The following is a 16,517-nucleotide window of genomic DNA, read 5'->3' on the forward strand; positions in this document are numbered from 1 at the left end:
TAACCCACAGAACAGAATAACAGTGTAATAGGAGACCAGAAATTAAGAGGCTTAAACCAACAAAGATCAGGGATTCTGATGAGACCCAAAAACTGGTCGAAGGTAGCTAGATATCTGGCCAAGGTATTCGCAAAATCCCAAGCAATTCCAGCGGTTGGATAAGCAATAGGAATGGACAGATAATAGAAAGTTAGTTAAACAACAAAGCAGTATGTAAGAGAAACTTAAATATCTTCAGATCAGCAACACTGATGGGCTTCAAATCAGGTTGGTGGAAGATAGGGAGTAGGGAATAAACTCACAAAATTTAGGCACAATCAGAGGGCTGAATCTGCTGTTACAACAGCCATAACTTGAGGTTAGAACTGAAAGGAAAACAAAACCACAGGTTGCTGTACCTGGTTAAATGCAACAGCAGTAGTTGCTCAGCTATTGAGAAGGCCTTTAGCAGTAGTGTTGGATGGATTCAAGGCCACTTCCTATCTTCAAACACAGTCCAAGTGCGTTAGAAACTTCCCACGCAAGCTATAGTTATGTAGGATAATAGAAGGAAAAATGGAAAAGGAGGAAGAAGAAAGTAATAGGGGATATAACCAGGGTATCACCACCACTGGCCTGTGATTGGATTCACCACCAAGGGACTGTACCTACCTTGTATTTATAAAATATGTAAGCTTGCTACAAAAGAGGGCAGGCCTTGGCACAACGGTAAGGTTGCTCCATTGTGACCAAGTAGTCGCGGGTTCGAGTCTGGAAACAGCCTCTCTGCGAAAACAGGGGGTAAGGATGCATATATTATGACCCTCCCCAGACCCCACAATTGCGGGAGCCTCATGCACTGGGTACGCCCATAAGCTTGCTACAAAATTTAATAATGCTCCATGCATGGGAGAGTACTTGAATTCCAAGTAACATCAAAATTACAGGGCCCACATATTACTTCTAGAAGCGAATCCAGGTAGCATTAGTCTGTGGACATCCTTTCCACTTGATCAAGAATGAGTGGTAGCCTCCGCCATGTCTCGTCATAGTGTAGTTATGGTCCAACATTTCCTCAATCTGGTCCTTAACTGGTGGTGTCATTTGGGGCAATTGCAACATGAGCTCAGAATATCCTTCATTAGAGTGATGTCCCAAATAGATAGTTAAGTCAGCCATATTCAACACCTTACTTAATACTTATGGCTATGTCGTCAAGTTGCTCTAGCACATAACCATTGGGTCCTACTCGATTAAAGACCTTAAAGGGACTCATACACCACGGGTAAAGTTTTGTGTTTGTACCCTGGGGAAACCTCTCCGGAGCAATACACACCATCACCATATCACTCGGTTTGAACTTTGAACTCCACATACTGTCGATGACTGTAAGCTGCAGCCTTGTAGGCATCATTGTGTGAGGGCCATCCGTCTACCTACATCTGCATGTATCTCCATGATATGACGAAGGAACTCATCTGCGTCAACGTTGATGCATGCATGTGCTTGAAGTGATACTAGATCAATAGGTCACTTGGGCTGAATCTCATGAACAATCTCAAACAATGTGTGGCCAATCATCCAGTTCACTGAATTATTGTAAGCAAATTTTATTGTGTCCAAAATAGAAGGCCAATTCTTTTCATAATCCCAAACAAGACATAGTAGAAAATTTCCAAACTTCGGTTGACTACCTCAGCCTGCGGAAGGTGGGCTGTATAAAACTGGAGCTTAGTATTTGTTTCCATCCATAGTGTCTTCCAAAAGTAACTCATGAATTTGACATCTTTGTCTGACACAATCGAGTAGGGAAGTCCAAGTAAACGTACAACTGATTTAAAGAAGATAGAGGCTACGTGACTCACTCACTCACATCAATGGTCTTTGAATAGGAGATGAAGTGTGACATCTTTGATAAACTGTCCATCACCACTAGTATTGTATTGTGCCTTTCTCAAGTAGTCGGCAACCTAAGCACGAAGTCCATACTACTATCTTGCCAAGGTATATGTGGAATGGGTAGTGGAGAGTACAAACTGTATTCTATTTAGTCCCCTTTACTAACAAGAAAACTTGGCATCTTTGAAAAACATGATCGACATACTTCTGTAATCGTGGCCAATAGTATTTATCAACAACCTGTAGGAGGGTTTTATCTTTCCCGAATTGTTCTCTGAATCCTCCACCATGTAGCTCCCGTATAAGATGATGTTGGAGGGATGCATCCAGGATGCAGAGACGAGTGCTATAGAATAGAAACCCATCATGAATTGAAAACTTAAAATCTCTTTGACCTTGCTGCAACATTTGGTAGATGGAAGAGAAATCTTTATCTATTGTGTATTCACCCTTGATGTGGTCGATGTCCATAGCATGAGCTGACAAAGAGTGTAGAGTCATCACCTTTCGATTCAAGGTGATTGAAAGAAATACGAGCACTATACCTCCTTGTCCACGACCACGAGATGCTGTGAAGGTGGTAGGTTCGGTGGTCTTTCGATTCGTGGCATCAAGAAACTTCTTGAGTAATAAGCATATGATACAGTTGATTGGAAGTTGGCAGGTCCTTTGAACGAGTGGTGAGAAAAGTCACAAAACTCTCGTAATTAGGAGTGAGACCGGATAAGGTGCCGAGAACAAGATCTTCACTGGACCTTATTGATAGTAGCAAGAGAATCTGCAATAGAAGCCCTTCTTTCGAGATCTCGACTAGTTGTTTCTTGAGTTGCAAAATTCTTGATTTGGTGTGCAATTGAAATATTCGCTCAAGAGCCAGCCAAGCATCGCGAGCAGATGAGACACCAATCAATTGAGCTAGTAAAGGTTCTGCAACAGTAGCAGTGATCCAACTCAAAACAAGTTGGTATGTGTTGCGGGGAAAAACTGTGCCATTACTGGATGAGATCACCTGCACACAAAGAGATGACGAAAGAGCAATCAGAGAGAACCGAAGCTGGGCCCGGTGGGAGACTCTCCGATGCTTAAGTCAGTATTCCATAGAACTGCAGTTAATTATGCTGGGAACGGAAAGAGTAAAGAAGATGGAGAATGTAATAAAGTATTCCGAATGTCTACCTTATGTTCTTCTCATACTATTTATAGGACAAAGCATAGTTGTCAAGGCGCTAGGCGATCCAAGGCATTTGAGGTCCTCCCTAAGCGCTTAGGCGGCACGGCACCTAAGCGGTGCCTAGGTGGCCTAAATTGCGTTCTAATATTATTTTTTTAATATATCAGTTCAAGTATACCTAGTCTCACATTTGGTTTATACTGTTCTTAGAAAATATGATGTTATCAATAAGTAATTAATCTACTCTTGATTTAGAGAAATGTTCTTGTTCTTTAAGAAATTTGATTGATCAAATGATTTTATTTTTACATGGGATTTTTTGTATTAGGTAGAGCACAAAACCAGCTTTCCAACAAATCCAAGATTGCTTAAATCTGATTTGTATAGAAGGAGTTATGTTCTGGTCAAACCTTATTTGGTGTGCGCGAATGCTGTCCAAATCCCTCTAAATGAAAATATTTGTTTAGATATCAAAACAAATGAATATTTTACCGCATTTTTGGTTTTTAGCAATGTTTTACCATATTAAGATTTATGGAATTTTTAGATTTGAGAAAAACCCCAACATTAGAAAGTTGAAAATTTCACCTACCGCCAAAAATCCAGTTTTTTGTTCTTACACTGGGGGGTTGACTTTTTATCCTTTTGGAATTTTATTTTTTAACTATTTTTATTGGATTCAAATAGTGGGGTATTTGCTTATTTATGAATAATATCTTATGTAAATGAAATACCAACTATAAAAAAATGAAATACCAAATATGAAAACATTTAGTTAAATGATATTATTAATAAGTGCCAGAATCTGGTTCGATACCAATTAAATCAGTGCAAGGCGCCCTACAATAAGGCGGCAGCCTCCTAGGCACCTAGAAATCTGCCTGGACGCCTAAGCAGCGCCTAGGTGACACCTTGACAACTATGGGACAAAGGGTGATGTAACCCTAATTTTGAGGAATAGAGGAAAAGTTGTCTCTACCCCTGTGGATAAAGTGCTTTTCTGGAGAGTCCCAGGCATATTCCTCGTGAGCTTGGGATTCTAATCTCGAGATATTACGGTTGTTATAATTGAATCCTGTGTTTGTCAGATCTTTGTCAAGTTCGTGGCCATGTGTCAATCATCCGTAGCTATTACATGGCTGTCATCCGATGGTGATCATTTTTATGTATATCAGCCAGCACATGACCATATATCAAATTCTGGATTAGGACAAGGAGAAGTTGCAGGAGGATTGCCATCAACAAACTTATATAAATCTTGGCTATGCATAGCCGGAACGGTTTGAGTTTTCCAAAACATGTAGCTGTTCTTGTTTAAACGAACAGAGACAAGACTAACAAGATTGCTGTAGTTTGACTTTCGTAGATGAGGTGGCCATGAGAACAACCAGACGTCCAAAAGAGAAGTGTAAAGCTCTTAATGATTAAGAGAAAAAAACAAACAGACTAGGACAAACAGAGAGCTAGTGGAGGCTGGATTTATAGAATAGATAAAACAAATATGAGTTGTTCCCCAAATCAGAACGAACAAAGGAAAACCAGAACATGAGTGCTTTTACAAGTCAGAAAGAAAGACAGAATGGAAATTAAGAATCCAAGTAAACGGAAGACATACATATACCTATGATGAAAATCAGAAAACCTGAACCGCACGGATGGAGAAAGGAAACTATAATCACAGTTTGTACAGATGCTTTATATGGCTGAACAATAATGGAAAACAGGATAAGAATCAAGGAGGATGCTCTGCTAGCTGCAATCTCAATTGATTCACTGCTGGCTGCAATTTTGGTTGACGCACTGCTGGCAGATTCTTATCACTAATAGTATTTGTAAAATGTATGTTTGACATGGGAAAATTTAGTTCTTTCATTTGTTTGCACTTGCAGAAGACTCTAGGTGTATAATGGACCTCAGGTTCGTTGTTATCATTCTATCCCATGCTAGGATTGCTGGACAAAAATCAAAACTTCTGAAGTGGAAATATATGATTTGATGATGATAAAGCCTTACATTTCTATAGCATCTGAACAGATGTATTTGTAAGTCATAATCTGCAAATTCCTTTAATTGTGAAAAGCTAAAAAGAAATGGCCAATTACTCACAAAAATGGGCCTGAAAAGCAGAGTATCTAAATCTAAAGCATGGAAAAGTATAGCAGCTTACTATTAGAACTATTTCAGAACAAGAGAGATTACCTTGTGTCTTGGAGTCTGATCATCATATCTGTTCCGATCACCCTTAGAAAGACATTAAGATCTTACAAGGACATAGGAAATACCCACACTGATTGCACAGTTTGGAGTGTCAGAAGCATACTGGTTTTCTAAATTGATTGTACAACCCATCAAATATCTTAGTACCAAGCTGGTACGTGCAGAGTCTTGGCTGGTTTACCTATGGTGAAGGAGATAAGATTGATGAACAATAGAGACAAAATAGGAAATACTTGGCGTAATTAAGAGGTCGCCGTCCTCCTTTCTCGCATGAGAATGTAGGAAATCCAAAAGCTCGTTTCCACTCTATTACTTTCAATAAATAATACAACTCATGCAACTAACACTCCATGATATACTTCCACATACATCCACTAAACTATCAAGGAAGTTCCTTAACCACTTACACTACCTAACCACCCACTGCACATACCCCTACTTCCCATCCACTTACACTTACGTAACCACCTCTAAACCACTATGCACTAAGCTGATGAGAAACCATGCAAGACACACAACACCTACTCATGCCATGCTCTGCAAGATAACTCATATATTCACAAACAATGCATAACCCATACATGCAATCTAGGCACGTAACACAATCATTGTTTAAATTCACAGGAAGAGGAAAAAATAATTCAAAGCAATAGGGAAAAAAGGGACCTTCCGATTTTGTGTGTGTGGGTGTATCTTTTGTTTGGTAAAGGACATTTAATATAATCGGGCTGAAGAATGGTACAAAAGCACTTGAAATCTGGTTGATTGAGTTTGAGTACAGTTTCCTTTCCCTGATTTTTCTTTTTTAGTTGTTTCCAATAGTGGGGTACACAGTGTCTTTTGTCTGATAAAGGACATTTAATATAATCGGGCTGAAGAATGGTACAAAAGCACTTGAAATCTGGTTGATTGAATTGAGTACAGTTTCCTTACCTGATTTTTCTTTTTTAGTTGTTTCCAATATGGTTCATCAGTTATCAAGTAGGGGGGGGGGGTGTACACAGTATCTTTTGTCTGATAAAGGAAATTTAATATAATCGGGCTGAAGAATGGTACAAAAGCACTTGAAATCTGGTTGATTGAGTTTGCGTACAAGGGTTTTGGATGTAGTTGATTGATAACTTTACAAAATAAACTCAAATTTTCAATGATTAGATTGGATTAACATAGGAAAAAATCTCCATTTATCTATAAATAAAGCACAGACAAGTTTACGAAAAATAGAAAAATCATGGGGTCTAAGCTTTTTATTCTCTCCACCACACTTGGTTTGGCACACAGGTTTTCAAATCTGTAAGGCAAGAATCTTTGAAACATCCTTGCATTGAAGATGTAGAACCATGAAATTAACATATGTTTGATGGATGATTGAATCATGGGCATTTATTTCAGGACATCTCAGTCAAACATAATCCAGGTGATATTGATACTGTTGGCTGAGAACAATTCAGGGAAGCTGGGGCGGTGCACTCTGTCCAAAACTTGGTGATGTCTGATCGAAACACTCCTAGCACTGTAAAGGATGATACCAAGGGGACACCACCTTTGCATACCTCTAGTTCTAGCAAGAATGCAGCCCATTCAACACCTAACAATGAGAAATCCACCTATGATACCCAGCACTCAAGCAAGGTGGTGGCAAGGTGGTCCACACCTGAAAGAAATGCTGAATTATCACACCCTTGCAATAAGTTAAAAAAAGGAGAAATGATGGACTCTCGATTTTCTGTGAACAAATGCATCATACATGTATCTACTAGATCATCGGATGACACAGAGATGTCTGCTGCTGCTATCCCAACCACAGGAGGTAAGAGAAGTAATCGTTTTGAACCCCAGTGACTGATGTTGTTAAAGTGTGTGTGTGTGTGTATTGTGTCTTTTTTTTTTGTTGTGAAAATTGATAGTTCATTGATAGCAAATAAAGAGTTACAGAAGATAGGGAACTTGAAGGGAAAAGGATCATCAATTTAACCATGGTCATCCATCCCGGGACCCAATACAACCCCATTACAGTCTTTGAAGGTCCTGCTAAATTAGGAATGGGAGCCCTCATCAAGAGGTAAGGTTAGCCAGTATGACATTGGATAAATTCCTTTTGGGCTCCTGATGCAAACCTGAATGGGTAAGCAAGCCAAGATTGAATCTGGAAATGATGATAGTTGAAGATGAAGATATATAGGTGGCAGCCTAGAGTCCCACTAGTTGCCCAACCGTTGGAGTCTTACCGAGGTCACGATTGAGGGAGTCTCACCTTGATCCCACTTGAGTCACACTAGCAAAAATTCTCAAAGAGAGCAATTTGTTTTCAATTCATGGTTGCTTTTGAGAGCAGCCAGGACTTGCATTATATAGAGATGAAAATCTTGAGTACAACATAATAGCAATAAGCGACTCTTAGAATTCCAAAACCCCTTTGGAATTCCCCATACATAGATAATAATTCCTAGACATGGAAAACTATCCCCAAGACATTGAAAACTGTTCCCAAGACATTGAAACTACAATCAAGATATAATAACTACTAAGCTAGGAAAACTAAAATACTAATTAATACTACCTACCTAGGAAAGTAAAACCCACTACATTAATCCCGTATGCCTTCCTTGTACCCACATTTTAGGCCCATTACAAAGAAAACACATGGAATCAAAGGCCCAATGTATACATAACTCCACCCAAGGCTTATTTCCAATAAAGTAAGCCCATTATGTGACTTATCTGCATCAATCAATTGATGCAAGACTAGTAGTCAAGCAACCAGGATCCCACTGGTGAAGGAAACACACACCTAGATCTGGTTCTGTTAAGGTGTATAGGACAGGCTGATTATGAAGTATAGAACTAGTATAAACTGGTAGTGTAGATCTGGTATAGACTGGTTTAGATGGTATAAAGATAGGTTGAGTAGGGTTGATCGTTGGTTGAAGTTCAGATTCAGATTTGAAGTACCTTTGTTGATGTTGGAGGTTGAGGATGAAGTGGTTGATGTGATGAACTTGATGAAGGTAAATGAAGATAGATATTTGGCAACTAGAGATCCACTAGTGCCCAGCTCTTGGAGATCCACCAAGGCCACCACCAAGGAGATCCATCTTGGATGTAATTTGCTGAGTCCACAGCCCACCTGAGATCCACAGGATATAGTCTTTCAAAGAAAGATTTCTTCTCTTTTTTTTTTGGTTAAAATTCTGGTGTGTGCTCTAGAGAGCCCATGGTATTATATAGCCATAAGATGGAGGCTGAATGCCTCTTGGTTACATACAATTACATTTAATTGACTTTTGGACTCCCAACACCTAGAAACTAAAACCAATGAAACATTAAAGACATAATACATGAATCTAGGAATATGAAAAGACTAACACTAGACTCTAGACTTATATTTAGGAAAATTAAAAGACTTGACTAACAGCCTAGGAATAGGAAAAGGCTTATGAATATGCCTTGGAACACAAAAAGACCTAATGCTAAAAACTGAAATCAATTAATACTATTCTAGTGCCTTACAAGCATGGCTAATAGTTAACCAAAAAAAGAACCACTTGACCGCAGGCTTAGGGAAGCTTGGCCAGACCATCTGCAAGGTCTGGGCTTGGCTGGGGCTGAACCGCAAAGTCAGCCAGGGGGCTGGTAGGGCTTGGGCCTGGGCCTGGGCCTGAGGTGGTACCTCTTGGAGTACCTTGTGCTGGAACTGTAGATCATCAGCATGAAACATCTGGTGGTGAAGTTTCTGAAACAGAACTTACATTGAAAAAGTTCTAATTCCCAGTCCATCAGTAATAATTTGTTTGCTGGTGACTGAAACTTATATATTGATTTTCAGGTAAAGAACCTGATTTATTAGGAGTGGTTGATGAAGCTGTTCAAAGAGCACTTGAAGTGCCAGTGGAAGAGAAAGGGAGACTGTCAACAGAGGCTGCTGCACAAAGTATTGAGAAGGGAAAAGAAAAGAGAGGAAGACAAGAAAAAACAACTTCAGATATCGAAGTTCCTCCTCAAGGTATGCGATGCCTACCTACCAAAGGAAAAGGAAAGAATTTGTTGCTAGCTATAACTGATTCAAGCTAGGTATTATGGGGTGTGCATTGTTCTTATCCTCTTAAAGAAGTTGCTTCTTACTGCTAGTTTTCATTTTAAAGGCCTTCTTACAGCACTTTTTAAGAATTTGTTGGATCATGTTGACTCTGTAGAATTTTGTTAGATAGCAAACCCATATCCCACTCAGCAGCAGCAGCACCAATCGGTTATCACATTTGGCTTTCTTGAACGTTTTGGCATTGCATAGGAGTTTCGATTGATAGCCAGCTCATATCCCTACCCAACCGGGGCAATGCCACCTATCCTGGAACTCCTTGGCAAGTAAGACTAGCTTTGAAATGCCGTTGGTTATATTATGTAGCTTGTTTGACCAATTTGCTTATAGGAGTATTGCCAAGTATACAACCCATATCACATCCCAACTTGGCTATTACTTGGACTGATGATCAATGTGACAAGGAAGGAGAAGGAAAAAGTGACAGAGAAAATCGAGAGAGGGTATCCTTGATTGTTGATTAAACCCTGACGTAACATATGCTTATTGTAACTATGGATGTAGGCACTTAGCCAAACCACATTTACCCAGTTTTCATTTTTTGCCTCTTCCTTCACTTTTCATTTTCTATATTCTGCTGTAGATGCTCAGATGTCTATGGTGCCAGTCGAGAATCAAGGTCTGCTTTTCTTCCAGAGTTCGCGAGTCTGGGAGAAAGTTGAGTCCATGGAAGCTTTTCAACTACTGCCACAAAGACCACATTTTAGTACCCTAGATCAGTATAATGAAGAGTTGCGTGAAGGACTGGCTATAGGGTACATGGTGGCCTTTGCAAACTTGGTGGAGAAGACGTGCAAATCACAACTTGATGACCCAAGGAGCAGGCTAGAAAACAAACTGAAGGCTCTTGTAGAACTGGAAACTCTTGGATTTCAAGCTAATCCAGTGAAGGCTCGACTGCAGGAGTTGCTAGACATTAAAGATAGGCAAGTGAAGCTCAAGGAACATTCAAGGGCAGTTGAATGTCAGATAGGTGAGAAGAAGCATGTGAGCAGTACAATTGATGCTGAAACTGATGAGATAGATAAAAAGATGAAGGAGCTACAACAATCTCTAACCATGCTGAACAAGAAAAGGGCATCTGTGATGGCACAGAAGGAGATCAAATGTTCCAATATTGATGCAATGGAAAGGGAGGTGGATCTGATAAAGAAAAAGGTTCTGAAAGGTAAACTTGAATTTGATCACGCAATAGCTACTTCTTGGTGAGTAGCTCTACATTTTTTTGTTCCATCTTTTGTGTATGCACAACAATATTGCATGCATGCATCATAGTATTGATCTCCATCTAAACTTTATGAAAAGAAGGATCTTCTATACTCTTAATTTCAATGGCTATGTTATCACTACATGTTTTTTTTTTTTTTTTTTCTGGTTTTCTGTAGTGGGTGGGTGGACACAGCATCTACGGGGGATATTAATTGAATTTGAATCCTACTGTATTTACAAGCATGACACTGAGCTGCCTCTTGCTCAACTTCCATGGCATTAATCTTTCATATGGGAAAAAAAAAATCCATGGCATATAGATATCAGACCATTTTGGGCTTGGCGTCTGATTGTCTGATGGTATGAACCAAGGTTCAAGTAAAGCAGAATCGGCATGCCTCAGCCGATTCTGATTCCAAATTGTTCGGGAATCGACTTGAATCCTCGAACTCCAATATGGATTGGCTGATTTGGTCAGGATCTTTATCCCCTCCAGTTCCCCAATCCAGTTTGACGAGTTAAAATCATGTGTTCTAAGTTTCTGGGTCATGTTTGTTGTATTGTGTGAAGGCTGCATCAGAGGTATTCCTGCTTCTCATGTATTCCAAGGATCAGGTGGCACTGTCCTCTGGGTTAGAGACTATGGAGTGGAACAAAGATTTATTTCTTGATCAACGGTATGTGGGTCCGTTAGAGAAAAAAAAATAAAAAAGAATTCATAAGGTTAAAATTGGAAATAGAAAAAAAAATTAGGTAATTGGTTAATTATAATCTGGTTTAAGTATCCCAAACGTAATATGTGAAATGTTAGATACATAAGCTACAATTTATCAAAACTTTTAGATACCTTGGATGTCATTTATCCAACTTTTTTTTTTTTTCAAAATGTAAAAGTTATGTGCATTTCAAGAAAATTTATGGCTGGTTCTGATCTAGACTTGGATTGAGACCCAGACCAAATCAGGCCTAACCCAGACATTGAGGGACAACCATTAAGAGAGAAAAAGAGACTGGAAAAGTTTTCAGTAATAGATATTTCAAATACTCACACACCTCACATCTGAGCCTAGTTCACCTCAAAACATACAAATAATTGAATATATATTCCGATCCTATTTAATAATTGGATGATCTAGTTCCAGATGAGTTCGTTAACGAGTTTAGGCACTCAAATATTCAAACAAGTCTATAATTCATTAATATGCAAATAACGTCCAAAGCATACAAATAATTAAACATCAACCCTTATTTTTCTTTTTCTTGATAATTATGATATACCCTTATAAGTTATAACAATTAAGTATTAATTATGATTAAATATAAATCTTAAATGGGTCTTGACGGTTCCGGTTCTAGTTGGTGCTTCTTAGTCTTTCAGTTCTAGAACCCTTGTGAAACTTATCCGGAATCATTCCATCTCATTTAATAATCGGTCCCGATATCAGCTATCAGAACCGTTTGATTTAAATTTTCATACATATAATTATATATATTAAAAATAATGGGAAAACTTGGTTTTTTTTTATAACGTTTTTGGTTCTTATCGGTTTGTATCGATATTTTATTGGGATTTTCAGATTTTGGTTCGGCTTCCGGTTTGAGTCTGTCCATTTATTGGGTCCATCTGGTCCGTTTCGATTCCGAATCGGGAAACGACAAATCAGAGATTCTACTCCCATTGAAACACTCGCACTTAATTATCTCTAACCTCTCCGGCGAACGGTGCTGCCCTCCAGTTGGTTAGCGCTCTCTCTCTCTCTAAACCCGTTGGGTTTTGCTTCATGTGAAACGTCAGTAACGCAGAACAATCACTTACTTGAACATTTCTCTTTGAAGTTGAATGCATGTAGTCTGAATTTACTAAAAGTTTCCTTTACCAGCTAACTTATTTTTATTTGAATTTCTTTTTTCTATGGAGGATAAAAGGAATCTTAGTTTTGATCAATAACCTCTGGTCTCCATGGATAAGGGCAGTGGATGGTGCTTCCCCATAATGTGCCCAAAGTACATAATTGCTCTTATAATCATCACCTTTACCATCATTGCAATGCGTATAATCTATGTAATATACCGGAGCGGCAAATCCCTTCACACGTCATCTCCTAAGCCTAAGATCACCCTGATTATCCTGGGTTCAGGTGAGCTCATGGTCTTTGTACTATCTTCTTCATCATTGATGTGGGTGAATTATTCTTGGTATATCAATCATCATCATCGTCTTCATTAAGGGTTATGATGAATATGTAGGGGGTCTCACTGCTGAAATGCTTAATCTCGTCTCTGTGCTTCAGAAGGACAGGTTTACACCAAGGTTCTCTATTGCAGCTTGAACTGATGACATGGGTCTTCAAAAAGCTTGTGTATTGGAAGACTCCCTGGTTAATCAGGTGCCTTGTTTATGACTTGAGAATATTTTGGTCCTGAACTCCTGATTAGTGTTTCTCAAACCTTATTTGAAACCTTATTGTTTTATGATTACATCACTCTTGTTATGCCATAGTCTTTTTATGTAAAGCTTTCATCTTTGTGTAAGTTTCTTAATATGCTGTAAAATTACCGATTTGAATAATACGAGCTGTAATGTAGGCAATTCTAACCAATGGTGGGCACATGTTTGCTCATAACTTTTTTGTAGTCTTATTTAGAAACTCAATGTTTCTATCTGGGTCTGCATTTAGTTGTCTGTACAAAGAAGCAATCAAGTTTATTGAAGGGAGAAATGCTGCCCATTTAAGGGGAAACAAGAGGAATATCCTCTGTGTTATCTCTCAACCAGAGAAGTAAAAGAAAGGGTAAGGGATAGAAGAAGGTTACATAAAAGTTATAGGAGATGGTAGAGCATGTTCATTATCCTTGTGGTTGTATTTGGTTTTATTTCATGTCTCATCCTGTGAAGATGGTCTAGATCTGTAACATTCCTAGTTAGTTTGCATGGTTCTCTTTGACAACAATTGACATACTTACTGTCAATAACCTGATAAATTGAGGAGTCTTCATGCCTAATGTGTATATGTCATCTCCTTATCCACTGCCTCTTATTGAAATCTGTTTTTGACACTCTCAGGGTTTTGTTTTCAATCAGCTGTTCCTTCCCTTTTACATTCTAAGATTTCCTTTGCTGCTGGAAGAGAAGGTCTCTTAGTCCCAAAGAAATTATGGGGTACTACTCCCTGGGATTTAAATTCCTTGTGTTGCATATATTTTGCTTGTATACAGATACAACTTATTTCTTCTTTTTATTATCAAGATATTATGGTCTTGTTTATCTAAATTATATTTTTCTTGAATTGGTTGGCGATGTAGACTGGTGATGGGAAAGTTCTAGAGGCTTCTCTGTTCATGCAAATTTATCGAAGCCGGGAAGTAGGTCAATCATATTTAACTTCTGTTGGGACAATCCTATTTACTATGTCTCATGCCTTCTGGCTAATGACTAAAATCATGCCCCAAGTGGTATTTCTATTCATTTAATTCTTGTCTCTTCGAAGAAGTCTGTCTATTCAAATTATTGTTGCAATAACTAGAATTGAGTTAGCATTTTCTGATTGTGAAATTTAATGAGTTTTTTGTCATTTTTTCAGTTACTATGCAATGGCCCTGGGACTTGTATCCCCCTCTCTGTAGTTGCTTTCAATTTTGAGGGTAGAGATCTGTACTTTGCCTAGTTCAAAGTTGTAAGTGTAATACTTGCAAATATGTAATGACTCGCATCAGAATGTTAGTGGTTTGTCTTAATTTTTGATAATATCTGAATGTTGAACTCAATTGAACATGAGATTGGAACTCACCAATATATTTGTGTGACACTTTGACTTAATTGGCAGGTAGTTGGGATTAGATGGTCATCCATTTTCTATGTTGAGAATATAGCAAGAGTTAGGAAGCTCTCGTTGAGTGGCTTGCTTCTCTATAAATTATGCATGGCTGATCAGTTATTTGTGCAATGGTCACAACTACAAAGGAAATACTCCCGAGCATAATATGTTGGCCATCTCATGTAATTAATTCAATTCTGCTGCTGCTAGTGGTGCTTTTCTTTCTTCTGCTTCAATGTTTTCTGAATCATCTAAAATTCAATCAACTGTACTTCTCCAATTACAGTCAGGCGGACTATACTTTGACTTCTTTGTATAAGACATAGTGTATCTCTCTCTTTGTAGGTGAGCTGACAAAATGAAAATTGCAGTACATGGTCATGACCAGAGTATTAGTGCTTCACATGCGCATCGAGGTGAAGCAGCAATAATTCACGTCAATTGGAAGCAGTTGAGTTGCAAAACTAATGATTTTTGCATACATTGTTTTGTGGAGCTTAAGCTCATCATACTTTTGTAGTAAAGAATGGATTTTTGTTTTGGACTACATGAAGTGCGTTGACTTTGAAAAATAAACCAATGAGGTTGATCTCCTAAATGTCTCTCCATTCATAATCCACTTGCCTTCTTTTTGGCAATCTCTGAGTTGTAGCGTCACAGCCTTGGACTGAGTCTGTAGTTTTCGGATGAATTATATTTATCTAATGTTTATCTACACTTCACAACCATGTATTGTGTCCTCTTCTTTCATAGGGAGTCAATGTATCTTATTGAACAGTCAAACAGTAAATGATTTAATTCACAAATTCCTGTGCAACTTGGTTGAATGTTGTTTTCTGATTATAATCAGGCATCTATATTTTTTCACTGTCAGTATATAGGCAGTATGAAGATTTGATGGGTTTCCATACTCCTTGTACCAAAATCAAAGTCTAACTTTTTGATGTTTATCTGTTTCCGATGGCTGGCACTGTGGGAGATGGGAATTTGTTTTGTCAGATATGGTAGAGGCAGATGGGTAGGATGATGCAGTGTTACTGTGGGTGTGGCAGTCATTTTGCCGGCCCTTGTGTACCGCACACACTGCCCCTGCGCCCAGACACAGAGGTGGGCAACATGACCGTCATGTCCTCATGGAAAGGCGGAATTTCTCGGGGGTGTGGCAGTCATTTTGCCCACCCCTGTGTATCGCACAAGCCAGGTAGCGTTCTCTTTCCCCTTTTTTTTATTTTTATATATATTACATAAAAAAGATGCTCTGCTGTTCTTTAAAGTGTGGATTAAGAGACTCTATCTTTAACCATAGGTGAAGGGGAAAAATATTAAAAAAGATTCTCCTCTGTTATTTAAATTCTGGATCAAGAGATTCTATTTTTTTAATCATAGGTGAAGGGGAAAAAATATTAATCAAAACTGATCCAAGTTGGGACTTGGGAGGGACCATTTCCCAGAGAGAGAGAGAGAACCTCTTTCAGAAATGTCTAGGTTCAGTCTTGCGTTTTAATATGGACGACCTTTGTATATATGAGAGAGAGAGAGAGAGAGAGAGACAGCGTGAAAGCTCATTGTGTGTGTGTGTTTTTTTTTTGTATTGTGTTTTGTGTGTCTTCTGTGCCCTTAGCACTTGTTCTCCCATGTCTTTCTATGTCTGTCATGTGTCCTGTACTGTTTTTTCCTGTGTTCTGCTCTCTTCCCTCTGTTCTTTTATCCCTTTGCCCTTCCTATTTCTATTTCTTCCTCTGCCTCTGTTCTCTCTAATAACCTTAGTTAATTTAGCTTTTTAGGATTATGTGTTTAGGTTTTGTAGTCCTGTGTGTTGTTTAGCAATTTCTAGAAGTATTAGTTTGTTTGGACTTTAGGTCTCTTGCCTTTGTGCCCTTCCTTCTGTGTCTCCGTATTTTTGTTTCTTTAGTTATTTTTTCTTTGTCTCTCTAGTATGTGTCTTAGTTTTATGTATGCCTTCTTCATGTGTCTCCCAACAACCCTTCTCTGTCTGGTTGACTTTTGTATCTCATGTCTCTTTGTTTCTCTGTCCTGTTGTTGCCCTATTTTCTCGTTGTCCTTTTAGTTAGTTTTTGTGTACCTCTTTTGATGTGTCTTTTTCTTACAGTTCTCCGTCTTGCTGTCTTCT

The 16,517-nt window shown here is 38.6% G+C and overlaps 1 protein-coding gene and 1 long non-coding RNA gene across 2 annotated transcripts; both read left to right on the forward strand.

Annotated features, from left to right (window-relative positions):
- Positions 1-7,043: 7,043 nt before the first annotated feature.
- Positions 7,044-10,571, forward strand: LOC122665929 (DUF724 domain-containing protein 5-like). Its single transcript, XM_043862055.1, has 4 exons — positions 7,044-7,076; positions 9,093-9,269; positions 9,555-9,624; positions 9,946-10,571. The coding sequence occupies exons 2-4, from the start codon at positions 9,123-9,125 to the stop codon at positions 10,569-10,571; spliced, it is 843 nt and encodes a 280-aa protein (XP_043717990.1). The 5' UTR covers positions 7,044-7,076; positions 9,093-9,122.
- A 3,627-nt stretch (positions 10,572-14,198) lies between these two features.
- Positions 14,199-15,037, forward strand: LOC122663589. The gene is made up of 2 exons (XR_006333196.1): positions 14,199-14,598; positions 14,732-15,037. It is a non-coding gene; the product is annotated as an uncharacterized LOC122663589 (long non-coding RNA).
- The last annotated feature ends 1,480 nt before the right edge of the window (positions 15,038-16,517 follow it).

The sequence above is a fragment of the Telopea speciosissima genome, chromosome 6 (genome assembly GCF_018873765.1).
Source record: "Telopea speciosissima isolate NSW1024214 ecotype Mountain lineage chromosome 6, Tspe_v1, whole genome shotgun sequence".
NCBI lineage: Eukaryota > Viridiplantae > Streptophyta > Magnoliopsida > Proteales > Proteaceae > Telopea > Telopea speciosissima.

Bases quoted from the DNA above. Each gene is read 5' to 3' on its own strand.
- LOC122665929 (XM_043862055.1), top strand. From the start codon at position 9,123: ATGAAGCTGTTCAAAGAGCACTTGAAGTGCCAGTGGAAGAGAAAGGGA. The intron at 9,270-9,554 runs GTATGCGATGCC...GGCATTGCATAG, and splicing joins TATCGAAGTTCCTCCTCAAG to GAGTTTCGATTGATAGCCAG. The intron at 9,625-9,945 runs GCAAGTAAGACT...ATTCTGCTGTAG, and splicing joins ACCTATCCTGGAACTCCTTG to ATGCTCAGATGTCTATGGTG.